The 17,233-nt window shown below is 36.3% G+C and overlaps 1 protein-coding gene across 1 annotated transcript in view; it reads left to right on the plus strand.

Annotated features, from left to right (window-relative positions):
- The window catches only part of CEP192 (centrosomal protein 192), a 162,506-nt gene that overhangs the window by 101,383 nt on the left and 43,890 nt on the right, over positions 1–17,233 (plus strand). Inside the window, exons 28-37 of the mRNA XM_039846883.1 lie at positions 1,594–2,500; positions 3,436–3,584; positions 4,896–5,126; positions 10,549–10,674; positions 10,870–11,013; positions 11,136–11,199; positions 11,624–11,763; positions 11,861–11,953; positions 12,411–12,529; positions 13,436–13,612. Of these exons, the coding sequence (XP_039702817.1) occupies positions 1,594–2,500; positions 3,436–3,584; positions 4,896–5,126; positions 10,549–10,674; positions 10,870–11,013; positions 11,136–11,199; positions 11,624–11,763; positions 11,861–11,953; positions 12,411–12,529; positions 13,436–13,612 (2,150 nt within the window). The remainder of the gene's footprint in view (positions 1–1,593; positions 2,501–3,435; positions 3,585–4,895; positions 5,127–10,548; positions 10,675–10,869; positions 11,014–11,135; positions 11,200–11,623; positions 11,764–11,860; positions 11,954–12,410; positions 12,530–13,435; positions 13,613–17,233) is intronic.

Consider the following 17,233-nt stretch of genomic DNA (forward strand, 5'->3'; position numbering starts at 1 on the left):
TGGACACTTGCAAGACACACTGTAATGCACTGAGACATTCACTGTGGGGATTCAGAAGGAGGTAACTAAAAATTTGACTGGGGTGTCAGAGCGATAGGTAATGTATTGAAGCCATATTTTTCAGAACTACTTGGACTTAAGGAGGAAGCAGACAAACATGGGGAAGGCAAATGGAGGATGGAATTGTAAAATACACACTGCATTTGAGGGACGCCTAGAAGTTTGGAATGACTGCAGTGAATCCTGTACTTGGGGAAAGAAGGAGAGGCCAGACTATGAAGAGTCTTAGATGTGAAATTTGGCAGGACACTGACATGATCTGTGTTGATGCTTTCAAGCTCATTGCAATAGCAGTTTGGAGGCGGCAGTGCCGGGAGCAAGACGAGAACCAGGAAGACTGACACGAAGCTAATGTAGTCAGTTGGGTGAGAGACGGTGCAGGCTGTGAAGGTGGGAGAGAAGCAGAGAGAGCTGAGAGATTTAGGTGGGAGAATTTTATTACTATCTGCGTGTGTGTTTTGTGAATGCGACAGTGTTCAGTATTTTTAACAAGCTGAATGTGACTTTGCGAATATGCAATCTAGGCTTCTTCTGCCAAGCTATTGATAAATATATCCACTAAAGTTACTAAACATAGGATGTGTTGGACAAACCGGTGTACCCATTTCATTGAAAGCTGTCTTTTTGTTGATGCTGTTAGATGTTTGGTCTTAATAGTGGTTAAGAGCTGAATTGTGGAGATGGCTTCTCCTCTGCTACTTTCACTCAGATACAGTCTTCCCAAGCCTGTTGTTCATGTGTAAGGAGGGACAGTGGTATGAGGACAAGGTTTGGCACCAAGAAGTTACCACTGAATATGTACAGACTGTTATTTATTTTTACTGATTGCTTTATTGATTGATGAGTAAAAGTTTGTTTCACAGTGTCTTTGTTTCTGAAACTTTTGTCCAGGAGAGATTTTTCAAACCAAGTACCAAGAGTAATCAGTGAGGGTTAAGTGCTTCTGAAAGGTGGTACATTATAAAGAAATGAATATATGAACATTGACTAGAGCTATTACTTCATATTTAAGAAAACATAACTACAGAAGTTTAGACATCGGAAAAGACTTGGTGCTCAAAAATTAGCATCTTCAAACATAACAGCAATATAGATAAATAATGGGGGTGGGAGAGCCCTCGAGCTGGCTTTGTGTTGATTCCTAACCTCATGTCGATGCCATTTGAAAGCTTGCTCACCCCCCATTTTTTCGTTATTAATTTACTTAGATTTTTTATTGTATTGTTTAGAGAAGGGGAAATCCCTTAAATTTGTACAAAATTACTTATCTCTTGTCCTTTGTGTAAATTTTTTCAGAGATACAGTTGGCGTATACTTCCTCTTTAGTCTTTTCATAATTATTTCTATAAAACAATGCAAATTTTCTAACTTTTAACTCTATACTACCTAGCTACAAAGCTACTTTTCTTTGTGTACGCCAGTTTTTTTCCCCCAGAATGTCATATAGATCTCTTTATTATTTGAGAGTAATCAGCATGGTTTGAATTTGTAATAATCTAAGGATTATTTCTAAACATTTTTTGTCACACTCAGAGCGATATCATCAGTGAGTTGAGTACCACAATTATTCGAGCCAGTCCAATTCCATCAGAAGAACAGAGAGAAAAGGGTTCATTTCAAAGTAGAGGAAAAGGAGCATCATCATGTATTATCCAGAAAAGCTCAGATACAGAAAAAGTGACTGAAACTACATCTCTGAGTAACATACCTGAAGATGTAAAACCTGATCTTAGATTGAGTAAAGATCTTTCTTCCCAAAGTGGAGATCTGTCAGAAACCACTGCGGTAAGTTTGACTTCAGACCCAGGTAAATTGGATGAGATCAGCCTGGTTCATCTGAGCAAGTCCCGTCTCAGGCACCCAGCTGTGTCAGCAATACCATGCCTCCCTATGTCACACCAAGCATCTGTAAATGAAAGTGAGAGAGTAACTTCCAAAGATACATCAACTACAGACACTACATTGAGTGGCCAGGCTCCTCATCAGACAGCCTCTGAAGACCAGTGTGTTCCTGTTCCCAGCTCCGTGGCTTGCGGCTCTGTACCTGAGATACAGAGCGTGCCCACTGCAGTTCCTGCACTCTCAGCTCGACATTCTTTTACCACAGCTTCCTTTGCCCAGCAATATCTGGGAGCACTACCTGCAGCTGGAAATGTTGCTTTGCCTCAGTGCTGTGCTGACAGCACCACAGTCTGTGGGTTCTCAGGAAGCTGTCCTTATCCTGCTATCATAGGAGACAATGTTCAGAGCTCTGTGGCCATGGACATTTGTCTAGGACAAAATATCAGCTCTGGACTGATGGGTACCTCTTCTTTTTATAACCCGTATTTTAATGTGTTACATCAGAATCTTCTAACTACAGCAAAACCTTTTCCTGTGCAGTCTCTTGGTGCAAATTGTGGAATTGAACCAGGGGATTCAGGAATGATATCAGGATTTGGTAAGATGCTTTTTCTCTGTTATTGTCTGTTGTTGCTTGCTATTATTTAAAAATTGAATTTTCTCAAAGGAGACCATAAGACTGATTTTGTTTCAAGGAGATATTGATTGGTCTGAATTTCTCATAAGTTTTTTTATTTGTCCTGAATTTGGACACATTTTTGGGCGAAGATTCCTGAAGTGGCCTAAGAAAAACATGAAAATTTATGCAAGTGAAACTCCTGATAACTTGTCTTTCTGTCTCTCTTATACTCTGCACTTGGATTTCTGTTATTCTTTCAACTAGGAAACACCCAGTTTAGAGTGAGTCTCCTTCCGGCTTTTAAATCTTTGCACAGGGGGGGGACGTTAATGTGGTAGTGAGAGACAGTACCCTTCCACCCTTATCTGTAGTGGCTGAACTGCCTCCGGATTCTCTCACTGATAGTCACTGTGCAAAGCAGAGCTGGTTGCTATGCTTTTCCTGACAATATACACAGTCGCTGGAGTACTATCTTCTTCTCTGTCCTCTCTTTCTTTTCCAGGAAATTCCAGAATAACTGTTTAGGATGGCAGAAAGATTGGTCATATTAAAAATCCAAGTTAGAGCCTCTATTGTTTGTTATTAGGTTAGGCCGTGGGCTTATATTTGTGGAGGAAAAAAGGAGGAGATTACAAATAAGTAATAACATCTAAGGATTGATTAGCTATAAATTGTGAGTTTAATCTGTTTTAATTGTGCTTATGCCTTTGCTGGATTCAGCAGGAAAAAATTGTTGACTAGCCTATTCTGGGACTTATATAATGTCAAGGATGCCTAAAGATCTGGGACACTTTGTACCATATATCTTGGGTGTAAACAGGTAGTCTTTTATAAAAATTTCCATTTAACCAATTGTGCACTTAATCAGGTGTTTGATATAACTCTCATTTTGACTATGCTTTATCTTTACCCAGGGAATGTAAGAGTACCTGAGGAACTGAAGTTTCCTCATGCTTGTTGTGTTGGCATTGCCTCACAAACCCACCTTAGTGTACTTAATCCAACTGCTCGCTGGCTGCAGGTCAGCATCAGGGTGCTCAGTGTTAGCATTAATGGTGAAAAGGTAAGCTTTCTATATCTTTCTCTTTTGACTTAGCAATCGCATTATGATTAATGCTGTATTTCTCCTTTCTCTAGTACTTCCTTTGATACTGGGGAGTATGTCCCTGCCCCACCCTTCATACATTGCACAGAATCATTGGAATAGTATCTTTCTCTTGGTCCCTCTTTTGTTGTAGTATTTCTAGTCTAAGAGGTGAATGTCTAATCTGAATGTATTTCTTATTTTCTGCCAGTTATTATACTTCATTGTTATTTATAAAGTCATGTATATGTCCTTTTAATGCTATTATTTAAACCACTGAAATCTCTTGAGTTTCTCGTCTCTATTTGTCAGTTTTGTTAAATGTGATTGAATATAAGTTACTGCCATTTATCAAAAAACAAACAAGTTACTCTAGGGCCTACACCTGCATTTAGTAAGTAGTCTTTGTCTAATTAATCTTGTTATTATGTGATATTTGAAATACCTGGAAATACAGTTTTAACATTAACTTTCTTATAGTAAGGGTCTCTCACATGATAACATCTGCTAAAGTTCTAGAATCTAAATCTCCGTTCATAATTACAATGACCATTTGAATGTAATTGAATATAATATGGACAGCAACTGCTATTTTGGAATGTCTTGGTTTTGCGACTGCTACTTGCAGACCAACATGGTGGATAAGTTTACTCTTCCCTGTTTCCTCCTAGTTATAGCTTTCACCTGGTAAAATAAGACTGTCTCTCCCCTTTTTCTAGCTTTTCCCCTATGTTTTCAAATCCTGAGGATAGATGAAAAGCAACTGTTTGAAAAAAAGGGTTGAGGGTGGAAGGAGGTGAGATGGGAGGCATTCTCAGGGATATCTAGGAAATAGTGTTATCTCTGAAAGTGAGAGTAGAAAGAGATCCCCATTTACAGTGAGGAGGAAGGGTTTGTAGTGAATCATAATCATAGGCTTGGAAGCCTAATGAGGACTATTAAGAGATCACTTGAACTCCCCCACATTATACCAGAAACTAGGTCCTAGGGCTACACAGGGCTGCCGCCATTTTTAGTGCCCTTTTCAAGTAAAGTGAGGGTATCAATAACTGTTTGCTTTAAAATAGACTAGGGCCATAAATTCAACCTATCTTCTTAAGTCTTCATAATTTTGACTAATTGTACTTTATAGATAATGAGTTATAAGACTTGGATGTTTTTGAAGAGATAATAAATGTATGGATTAGATAGTTTTAGTGACTAGGAAAAGGGATCTTAAACTAGTTGCTTTTCTTGATTTTCAGTGTAAAACCATACTTTAACAAACCATGTGGCTTTTTTTTTTTTAAGGTGGATCTTTCAGCATATCCTTGTTTAGTTTTCAAGAATAAAGTCATCATAAGACCTCATGCCACAGAAGAAATAAAAGTTCTTTTCATACCATCCAATCCTGGGCTTTTTAGATGTATATTCAGTGTTGCTTCTTGGCCATTTACAGCAGATGCTGAGACCGTAGTCCAAGCAGAAGCCTTGGCAAGCAGAGTCATTCTCACTGCTATTGCCGAGACCCCTGTAATTGAGGTAATAACTATTTGTAAGCAGGGCTTTGTTATATGTGACATCTTAATGAAGGCTGTTTAATATTTGGGAAAAATGAGTTTGTGGATAAATATGCCACAGAGTTACTTACCACCTAAATATTGGTTCTTAATATCTTCTTATCACACATTTAAAATTATTTGTTTTACAGAAACAGATATACTTGCTAAGATGTTTATAAAACAAAGTATAACATTAAACCCTATTTTCCAACTGATTTTTATTATTTGATGGTCATTTAGGAAAATGCCATGTTCATATTCTTCCTTCTCTATACCTGAAGATTATTTGCTGGCTGAAAAAGTTTCTCTTCTACAGTTACCCATTTTCTGGAAATAAAAGAAATTAGGTCTGGCCTAGTTGGGATAATGAAGCAGTCACTGGATTATATGCCTCTTTAGCACAGTGGCTCTCAGCCTTGGCTGCACATGGGCATACAACTGAGATTTTAAATGCACCCCAATGTCTCAGTCCCACCCAAACCAACTAAATCAGAATTGGAGTGGGGGAGGGGAGGCATGGCTAGGTATCAGTAATTTTTAAATCTCACCAGGTAATTACAAATTGTAGCCTTAGTTCACAGCCACAGCTGTACAAAATGTGTCTTGATTGTGAGTAAAATCAGAACATATTGAACAAGATTAGGAATGGGAGAGGGACAGATGGGGAAGGTATAAAACAAAGGAAAAGCAGAATAGCTCTTTGTGATAATTAAAAATTAGTTGATTCCTATTATGTGATTTAACCTAACATTTGTTTACCCACACTTAACAGGTGTTACGGAGCTCTTAAAATTACTTCATTGTTTCATTCTACAAAGCCATAACTGTGGTTCTGTTTAGAGGTGGGCTGTGGGGAATGAGGGGCAGGGTAACCTCCCAAGGAAGCTGATGAGAATCATTCAAGGTTTTCTTTTCACAGTACACTGTATTTCCTTACCTTTTTCCAGAGGAAATTCTTAGAAACTTAGTTCTGAAATTTTGTTTTCTAGGGCATGGAGGAAGAAGTAGTTTGTAAAAATTCTCATATTATAAACTCTTAATGATCTTTTCCTTTTTGCATAAGTGCCATTTTATGTACTTTTTTCAACTATGTGATGCTTGCCATTCTCTAGGGCTAAGTTTTTCAACTTTGGTACTGTTGACAATTCGGGCTGGATAATTCTCTTTGAGAGGTAGGAGGCTGTCTTATGCAGGGTAGGATGTTTATAGCAGCATTTCTGGTCTCTACCCACTAGGTGTCAGTAGTACCTCCTTTCTCCCAGTTGTGACAACCAAAAATGTCTCCAGACCTTACCAAATTACCTCCACCTTAGAATCAATGTCAGTAATTTTCTGCATTTTAATACATTCCACTGTACTAGGCTTCTAAACCCACCCTTAAACAGCATACACTTTTGTGGCAGACATGAAAAATCACAACTAAGCAATATTTGAAGCTGTCATATTTTAAGTGGCTCACATAAGTGATATTTAATAGTGTAAGGCAGCAGTGTAAGGTAGTTTCCCAAACTTGTCTTCTCATTGGAATTGCCTGACAACTTTCAAAAATACTGATGTCTGTATTTACCCCCCAGAGATTGTGATTTAATTGTTTTTGAGGTGTGGTCTGGTCTTTGAGTCCAACATAACAGGCAAGTTTGAGAACCACTAGTGTAAGGGACGGTTCAGTGTTAGCCAGTCCAGTGAAAGTCTCCTTGGAGGTGTGGAACTTAGAGGAGTAATTGGGCACTGTAGGACCAGCAGGATTTGACTAGGAAACAGTAATTCCCCACGACAGATAGTGCAGAAATGTTATACAGAGACCATGTCTGTAAAACCTGCTTTTTTAACTTGATAAAGGATCTCCCAGGTACCTACAGCAAACATCATAGTTTATAATATATGTACTTTTATTTTAGCTAGATACTGCCAAATTGCTAATTTATGTTCCCAGAAGAAATATATGAGTGTTTCTATTAATGCTAACATTTGTTGTTAAATTTTAAATTGTTTGCTTCTTGGATGTGAAATAATTGTTTAAGTTTGCATACTTTAATTACTAAAGAAGTCAAGCATCTTTTTATGTTTGTTAGCCATTCCGGTTTCCTCTTCTCTGAACTGCCTGTTCATATATCTTGCCCATTTTTCTGTTGTTTTGAATGTCTTTACCGATTTTTGTAGCTGTTTCTTATATTCTGGAGTATAAAGTTTTGCTAATAATTATTCTCTGTGATTATTTTCTCCCATTCCTTGGCTCTTCTTTTCAACTGTTTTTTGTTTGTTTGTTTTGTTGGGCTGAAATTTTAAATATAACTTAGTTAAGACTGTATTCCAGATACAAAACAAGATTTGCTTTTCCTCCTCCAAAAAAGTATCCCTCTGAAAGGAAAGAGGAGTTGATTCACGTTAACTCCTTGAGGGTAATGTGTTAGCCTGCCATTATGTGGGTGGGTGTTAGTTTGGGATGTTCTGAAAAGTCACATAATTGTTTTAAAAATAAGGAGATTAAGAAATTTAACCAGATTCAGTGATTATTCCAGGTTTATATAAATTATGGTGTAAATATTAAAGAATATTTAATATTCTTTAAATATTAGTTTAAGAAACAATCCAGTAAGGCGTCATGTGGGGATATGTGTAGGGCATAAATGAAAAAAACTGTCCTGTGTTTTATGAATGAGGGTTTCAGCTTGGAATAACTTTCAGTGACAACATTACATATAGATTCAAAGAGTGTTATGGTATCAGTTTGGATGTACATGAAGACTAAGGCTTTCTGAATGCATGAAGACAGCTCAGAAAGTGTCACTAGTGATGAAGTCACCAGTATTGGCGATCTTCGTCAATTTGAATATAATTGTTTTCTGACTAGAATACTCTTCTCACAGATCATCGTGGCCTTACTCTGCAACTTTCTTTAGTTATCTGCTTAGATGTGACCTGAACACTTCATAGAATGACAATCCCCACCTAACGTATCATCTCCACCCTCCCACTTCCTGTAGCCTGCTTTACTTTGTTTAGTACTTTTAAGCACTTGACATAATAAATGTTTACCTGTTTATTGTTACTGTCCTCTTTGCCATACTAGCACGTAAGTCACTTCAGGAGCAGAAAGTGTGCGTCTCTTTCGTTCACTTCTATGTGCTTGGCACATAGTAGGAGCTCAATTAATGGTTGCTTAACTGCTGATTCAAATAGAAAGCAGACACAGCAGTATTTCAAAATTTAAAATTTATATTGTTTTTAAAATATTCTATCACATATATGTACCCAAAATGATGAATATAGTCAAGTATTTCATCCACATTGCTAAAGATTTATATATTCAAGTTGGCCAAAAAGTCTTTTTAGAACTTCTTTTTGGGAAATTGAATTGTTATGTATTTTAAATACAGTGATAGTTTCCAAATGTGTTGGGAGTGTTTTAGCTGCTCCTCCCACATCTCCCCAACAGATTTGGGTTGGGGGAATTTTGTAGTGTGTGTTCAGGTGTTGCTAATGTTTCTTGTGTGCTTAAAAAGAACGACTCTTTCTCTCAGGTACAGAGTTCTTTTACATGCCCTTTAGCTCTCATTTGTTACTTCTGTAGCTCCAATCTTCTGTATTAATACTAATATTTCTGTTTGCTTATTAGTCATTTGACCTCTGAGGAGGTGATTGTGGATTTTTCAATTTCTTATAATTCTGTTGATTTTTGTCTTGGATATTCTGCAGCCCTATTATTACATGTCTTTATGCTCAGGATCATTTTATCTTATAATTAAATGAAATGGTTCCTTTTTAAGTGACGGTTCTCTATTTCTATTGTCACAAAGTCTATTTTGACCAGTGTTAATATTGCATGTCATCTTTTTTTTCATTTAATAATTTCCTAGTATATCTATTTTCATCTTTTTATTTTTCAGTCTTTGACCTCTATTTTGTTATAATGTCTCAAAATTTTATGGATTTTTTCCAACCTTTCCTGACTCTCACTGAATGGATTAAAATGTTTTTTCATCCTTCTTTCCTTCTATATTATCTTTGACAAAATATTTTAGTTACAAATGGTTTTAAAACCTCATCATTAATTTTTTTTAACAGCTCAAGCTATTTATACTTTTTTGCTCAGCATTGCTTCTTGAGTCTTAAATTTACCCTTTCTTAATGGACCCTATTCTCTTATATGTATTTAAAATGTACTTATTTTATCATTTCAGATTATTTTCTAGTTCTTTGGGTCCTAATTCTTCTACTAGTTAGTTTTTCTGAGTTTCCCTAATTTTTTCTAATTTTTAAAAATTTTTTAAAATTTATTTAAATTAGTTTCAAGTATACAGTACAATGGTTAGACATCTATATAGTTCTAAAATCTAATTTTTTAATAATTAAAAAATTTTTTTATGTCAGCTCACATTAATTGAACCTGCTTTTTGCTATAGAAATCCTGTGTGTCCTGGTTTTTCAAAATGTCCCTGGAGAGCACTTTGCATTAATGCTAGGGGCACTAAAGGTTTCAGTGATTTTTTTTTTTTTTCCCCAGCTTAGAGCTTTCATACCTGGTGTGGCATAGGCTTAGGGTTTTACTTTCTTGCAAATAATCTTTCAGTGCCCACCCATCCCTGGACAACTTCCCTGTAGTCTCCTGGGACATATAAACAGCATTTCCAGTTTTCATAAAGAGGGCACTTGTTTGAATTTCTACACCTTTAGGTAGTTAAATTCCACTCCACCTTTGCCCTGCCCACAACAAGCTCAGGATCCTATCTTTCCTTCTCAGGAGGGTATGGAAGCTCAGCTACCTTGGGGGTAAGTCATCCTTAAACCTTCTGGAGCCACTGTAGGAAGTTAGCTCCAAATAACCAGTCTGCTTTTCATTACCCTTTAATTTGGTTTGGCTAGACCCAAAAAATTTATGTGTGTGTTAAACATTGTCCAACATTTCTATATGTGTGGGTGTGAGGGCACTGTTTGGTTTCCGTTGTTTAAAGAAGTCAGTCTGTTGCAATGATAGGCACTCATTTTAAACTTTTGATGTCTATTTTGATATAATTTTAAGCATTTTCAGTATTGTCAGAAGTTTGGACTACATCTGAAAAAGCTATTGAGAAATTGAGAAATCAATATTGTAATAATAGAACTCATTGAAGGGAGGCTTATGTATTTTATAAAATTGTCGGTTTGTCTTAAGATCCAGTAGTTTTTCAGAGTAACAGCAACTAAGATGTTGCTTTATTCTGCAGCATATTTGAATACATAGACTACCTCAAAAAAAAGAATTTAACTTTTTTTTAGAAATAACAGTTGTAGCCTGGAGAAACTTAGGTAAGTTTACCTTTAATGCTGACTGTTTGTGGCTGAAAGGGCAGAGATGTGAACATAAGCTGTGATATTTATTAATATATTGCTTTTTATAAATCAGTCTTTTTTTTCATAATTAGGTAGAAACAGAAAAGGAAGATGTTCTTGATTTTGGTGACTTGACTTACGGAGGCTGGAAAGCTCTTCCTTTAAAATTGATAAACAAGACACATGCCACCGTGCCAATCAGACTTATTATTAATGCTGTAAGTACTAATGCACAGTAAAAAACCATTTACAGAGGACACTGTTTTTTGAATTCTAGACACCATTAATATCATTCTCAGTTAATTTTTCTGATGAAAGTAAATTTTTTATTAAGGATTCTGTCAACAAATTTAACACTGTACCAACCTTACACTATTGGCTTTACTGAAACTGATTTTTCTGTTTCTGAACAGAATGCCATAGCCTGGCGCTGCTTCACTTTTTCCAAGGAACCAGTCCACGCTTCTATGACAGCTGCTCCTTATGCTGATGTGATTGCTCAGCTGGCAGCTCCTTCTGTGATCAATCACATGATGCCTGCCAGTTACCCTGGTCAGGTAAGCTGGATGGATTGAAAAACTGAATTAGAATTAAAAAGGAAGTTAAGTTTCCAAACTATTTTTCTTTAATTAAGATTTTAATTTTAGTACCAGTGTACATTTAATTTTATTTTTTACAGGATCCAGAATTTCTGATAATTTGGGTTCTTTTCCATAGTCCAAAGAAACGGATCACTTCTTCAGGTATATGGTTACATTTTCTGGGAATTGCTTTACTCTGTACCTGAATAAATTACAAAGTTAGGGTGTGTTTCCTTTCAGTAAATATGAATGCTTTGAGTAATTTGTTAAATATTTTATGTCATTTTAAAAATGGGGCAGAGAGCATGCTATTTTGGGTCAAATTTATGTAATTGTAAGTAACTCAAGCAAGTACCACTGAAAACCTTTTGGGATTTTTTTTTTCTGTTAATTGATTGTATTATTTCTACCAATGGGATTTTTTTTTTTTCCTTTTCCTCTCTTTCTTCCACTTCTATTCCTCTTTGTTCTTTAGAAAATTATCTTGCTTAAGATTTCGTGGACTCCTGAGGGCGGTGTTTGACCACTCATGGAGTTTAGAATTAAATCACTCTGGTATCTAAACTAACAGAATGAACTTTTATAGAGATTCTAGACTCAGCAGAAGAATTCTTGGCAAGAGTTGATATAGAAGTCGATAGCCCAAACCCTACATCAGTCATTAAAAGTATTAGTCTTCGAGCAAGAACAGGAATAGCTAGGATACATGCTCCAAAAGATTTACAGGTACTCTAAACTTTTCTCTTTGCCATTATTTCGCCATTATTTGATTTCATTCTAATTGCGACAATTTTTATAAATGTCTATTTTACTCTGTCTTTAGACTATGCATTTGTTTGCCAGTGTGGCTTCCTTAACAAAGCAGCAATTACCTTTGAAAAATGCTGGGAATATTGACGTTTACTTAGATATCAAGGTAAGAATTTGTGTCGGTGCTATAACATAGTATTTCATACTGTGAAACTATGAATATCTCTTGTCACAGTGCCATGGGGATCAGTTGGAAGAATCTGTGCAAGTGCTTTAAGAGCTGAATGTTACGCTAGTATAAAATAGATAATAAAGAATTTTAATATCTAATGTTTCATATGTAAGAACAAAGTTCTCCATTAGTTCCTCAAAAATTAATTTGTTCTCCTATGGCAAGGTATAATTAGAGGAGAGTGATTCACATAATAGACATTATTTCTGAGACATGTGGGTAAGAGTGTATGGTTGGTGTTAGTGACCAGGAATTAAGGATTGAGTGGAAGGTAAAGTTTGTTATGGAAGAGGAAGGGGAGGGTGATAGATGAGGAGAAAAGGAAAAATAACCTGTCATAGCAATTGAGATTTCTTAAGTCAACATTTAATATAATTATATAAATATTTAGATCCCCAATCAAGGAAGTCACTTTTCAGTGGATCCAGAGACTCTGTTCCTTAAACCTGGAGAAGAACATGAAGTTATCATTTCATTTACTCCAAAAGATCTCAAAGCCTATGAGGAAAGGTAATGTAAAATTTTTTATAATGACAAGTTTTTACTCCTCAAAACAGCCACTTATTAAGATGTACTTCAGTGCACAGCCTGAATGATAAGAGTGCATGTTTTACCTTACCTAACAGATGATACAGCTGTATTTAACCTCTTTCATTTAGCCTCAGATTTCCTTCTTTTGTTTGTTAAAATCTTCTTTTAAACCAGCTGATTAAAAATTAAGAAATCACTATTTTCAAGTATATTCTGACAAAAGTAAATAATACAATGTCAGTCGTGATGTTTCCAATTAACTTCTCTTTCTCCAAAGAAGCCAGCTGTTGGTTATTAATTCAAGATACTTTTTCCCACTCTTTCTCTGATCTTGCGACTTTTTTACACCCAAGTGATAAATGGATGAATATCACCATAGTATGGTCAAAACACCATTGTCATTAGTATTTGATCTTGTTTGATAAATCTAGCATGGAAGCACTCTGTCCTGAGACACACATGGCCTATCTACTGCCTGGGTTACAGAACACCTTAGAGTGCTCAGTCTTCTACTGTGACCTTACCAGAAAGCTGGCCTGCACAAATATGAGTACTTCTGCCTGGAGTACTTGCCTGGAGTACTTGCCCTCAACTTCACTAGGTTAACTCCTTCATCTGGGAAGCTTTCCTCAACTTCTCCCAAATTTCTCATAAATAGTATTCAGTAGTGTTCTTGTAGCCGCATGAACTTCTCTCCCACTGTGTAGATGGTATTATGACAGTCCTTTTCCTTGTCTGTAGTCTCTGGAATTTAAGCTCTAAGGATGAGAATATCATTGTATCCTCAGCACCCAGCACGGTCTCTTGGACAAAAGAAGAATATAGCAAATAGTTTCCAAAAGAGTTGAATTCTGAATGTCCAACTTAGATGGTTTTCTTTGTTAGGATCTTGAAAATATTTGTGCAGCCATTTGGACCTCAATATGAAGTGATGTTGAAAGGTGAAGTAGTTTCTTCAGCAAATAAACCTCCACCATCTGGATCTTGTTGCTCATATATTCCATCAATTTTATCAAATAAGCAGTTTCTGGCTTGGGGAGGTGTCCCTCTTGGTAGAACACAGTAAGTATGCACATAGCAGCAGCCTCTGAATGCTAAGATTTTGCTGTTATCACCTGATGTTATTTTCTGCTGTGTTAGTTATGACCATGTTAATGTCTTTAGAATTAAGTAAAACGGTCTTATATTCCTTATTCTTCCTATCATGAATTCAAAAATTTTAATTAACATTTTTACCTATCTTTAAATGCAATCCAAAAAATATAGTTTTCAGTTTTCTTAAGCTTTTAGTGAATTCTCTGCTGATTTCCAAATCTAGGCAGAGTATCTTTGTTCCTTCTCTGGAAAAGACAATGAAAAGGTAGGAAGAAAAAAATAATCAGAGACATGGTATTCTGTTGAAGGAGTTTACGAACTAGTTGGTGAATACTTTGTACCATAAAGTAAGGAGTATAAGGGATCTCTAATAGAGCAGGTATGTTTTCTCACAGGTTAATTTGAATTATATATCTAATTTTTATATTTATTTTGATTATACATTATGGGTAACTGAGTTAATAAAATTAATTGGCATATAATATGTAGTACCTATAGTAATATTTTTCCCCTTCGTAAGCTTAGCAACATAGCTGAATTTTTTTTTACCAACCTCAAATCGGTAAAAACTTATAATTAACAACTTAAGTAATTTTTAAACCTAAATGTTTATTTAATCTTTCATATTTTGCACTTTTGTGTTTGTCCTAAATATTTTATGTATACATTTCTATGGTACCTGAGAGATAAAGATAAGAAAATTCTGGCTGAATCTCTACTACAGGTGTGAAGAAATTCTTTAGAATTACAGTTTTTGTCAGTGCAAAAAAGATCTAATTGATGCTCCTTACTTTACATAGAGTTCATACACCTGCACAACTACTCATGTAGTCATCTGTACCTTGTCTTGTTCCAAAAGCAGCTTTCAAAAAGACACAGAAAGATAAAAACAAGTGAGAAATGACTTGTATGGAAAATGAGACATAGTTATCATAAAGGTGGCACTAGAAGCCTTGCTGGGAGACCTTGTGTACTTGCCTTGACATGGGTCTTAGGCTTGGTTCTGACACTTCTCTCATCATCATTAAATGAGTCACAGCATTCAGAGGTTAAGCACAAACCAGTAACTGTGTGAGAGTATAGCCATTCCTGCTCCAGACTTTAGAGAGATGTTTTTTCCAGGGGTGACTTTAAAGAGAAATTCATGTAATATAATGAATTTCAAAGAAAAACAACTTCACAAATAAGTACTCCATCAGGATGCTTCCTCTCTGAGGTGCTCCAGTCTGGACTGGATGCATCAAACCTGAACACCCAATGATGGCTTTCTCTGGGTGTTGAGACACATAGAAGTTTGATTTTGAAATACCTGAGGCACCTAGAAGAATGCATGGACTGTGTGTTCTTTAATCAGCTCTCCATAAAGATTTCTCGTCAGCTAGACTTTTGAAAAATCCTATGTGGCAGTGAGTGTGAGGTAGTACACCCTCTTCGGTAGTTCTTGTGTTGTTGGTTATATATATTGTATGCTTTTTACAGTCAGTTAAGATGGAATCAGGATTGACATGTTGAAGGGAAGGACTAGACAAGGACATGTGCCTGTAGAGAAGGTTTTTCTGGTTTTGTACAGTTGAACCTGAGCAGCATCTCTATGCCAAAATTTTCCTCAAAACATTAATTTGTGGTCTGCTCCAACACATGTACAAATAGTTGATTGAGGCCTTTAGTTGCGTTGTGGAAGATGGCCAGAATAATTTAGATTAGCCATTAATGTCTAAGTTAAAAAGAGGAAAATTTTGTTTGCCCTAGTAATCATAGCACTTACCCTACAACTGCTCTTGTCTAATATGTCAGAGGCAGAAAATACTCAGTAAGATCCATCATCGGACGTGTTTCCATAGTATACCAGTTAGCACGTCTGCTTTACACCCAGAAGGTCCTAGGTTCGCGCCTCAATGGAGCCACGGTCCATGGTCTATGGCCATGCCACCCTGAACAAGCCTGATGTCTGATCTCGGAAGCTAAACAGGGTTGAGCCTGGTTAGTACTTGGATGGGAGACCACCTAGGAAGACCAGGTGTAGGCGTAGATAAAAATTAAAAAAAAAAATCCGTCATCATTTTTGTGTTAGTGACAGAATTCCCTGCCTTGTGATAAAATTTGTAATAAATTATTAATATGGTAGAGATGGCTATTCTAAAATCCAGCTGCTCCTCAAATGCCATACCATCCTGAAATATCACAACTCATCTAAAACAAAAGCGACATGTGCTAAAACTTTTTTAAAATCAGAAAGTACGTTAAGTTGAAAACAGAGACACTGTTTTGTACTTACTTTTGGACTTGTCAATGGCATTTTTTCCCTAGCCCTTTCCTGCGTGAGGGGCCTTCAGGCTGTCCTTCTTAACTTCACTTCCTCATATTCATGGACTTCCTTCTAATCTCACAGGTGTATGAGTAAGTACCATGCCAATGCAGAGAACCAACCTGAAAAGCCTTTCATGTGCCCTATTTACAGGAGTTGGTTAGATGTCTTACCTTGGCCTGGAGGAGCTTGCCAGTCCTGTGAGAACAGCTCTACCTAGTCAGTTGATGGTGCTCCACATGGTGGCTAAAAGTGTTTTTGTTTGTTTGTTTGTTTGTTGTGAAAGTAACAATTCCAAAGCATTAAATGGAAATATTTCATGCAGTACCTACCTAAATTATGGATTTGTGTTTCTTCAGTTTTCCTCACCTCTGTGTTGGTGTCCTGCATAGAACACCAATTTTTGGCACCACAAATAGCTCCCACCACTCCTCTGTAAATATGTTGCAGTATAATTCATGATAAAGAGGTATACTGTCTCCTTAAAAAGGAATCTTCCTATTTTCTCAACCCCTGTGAAATGTGCCAGGAGGCAGATAGAGGCTCTGACTCAGTAGGTGCTAGGAGGGAACTCAGAAACTGTCTGGGAGATGATGTTGCACAGTGCTGCCCTACTGAGTGCTCTTCCTGTGCAGTACTTGCCTGCTTCCTGCCTGACTTGAAGGTGGCTGTTGCAAAAGGGGGATTTAAAGTGAGCTCTTCTTCCAGCCTATGGAGGAAAAAATTAAAATTTTGGGGACAGTATTCTCATTGAGTTAATGGGTTTTGCCTCAGTTGCAGGTAGGAATGATAATTAATAAAATTATGTTTTCTATGGGTAAAGTTGTCTAAAGTGTTATTCCAACTTGATATTTTTAGATTTTTGAAGTTCTGTATTTTTCTATGTATTTAGTCATTCTGGTTTCTTATAAGTCTGCTTACATACTTAAGGTATTTGTTGGTTAGGATTTTAATATTGTTTTCTTATTAATTTGTGTGGAATCTTTATATAATAAAGGTGTTAATACTTTGTATTTTACATAGTTCTTTTTGAAAACTAGAAACTAAGGCCCAAATACCTCTGCTATTTGAAATGATAACATTTCATTCAAATAAAAAATAAATAAAAGTTAAAACTTTTTTTAATGATTGTTTTTTCAGGTTAGTCTTTTCCAGCCAGTTTACCTCGGAAGATTTTTCTCAGGTGTGCCGATAGCAAAAGATCTTAGATTTTATTCTGAGGTAAAGCTCCGCAGCCTTCCCTTTGAACACAAAGGGGACAGGGCATAGACCACAGCTTAAAT

Source organism: Pteropus medius, unplaced genomic scaffold, assembly GCF_902729225.1.
Source record: "Pteropus medius unplaced genomic scaffold, Ma_sr-lr_union100, whole genome shotgun sequence".
In the NCBI taxonomy this organism is placed as follows: domain Eukaryota; kingdom Metazoa; phylum Chordata; class Mammalia; order Chiroptera; family Pteropodidae; genus Pteropus; species Pteropus medius.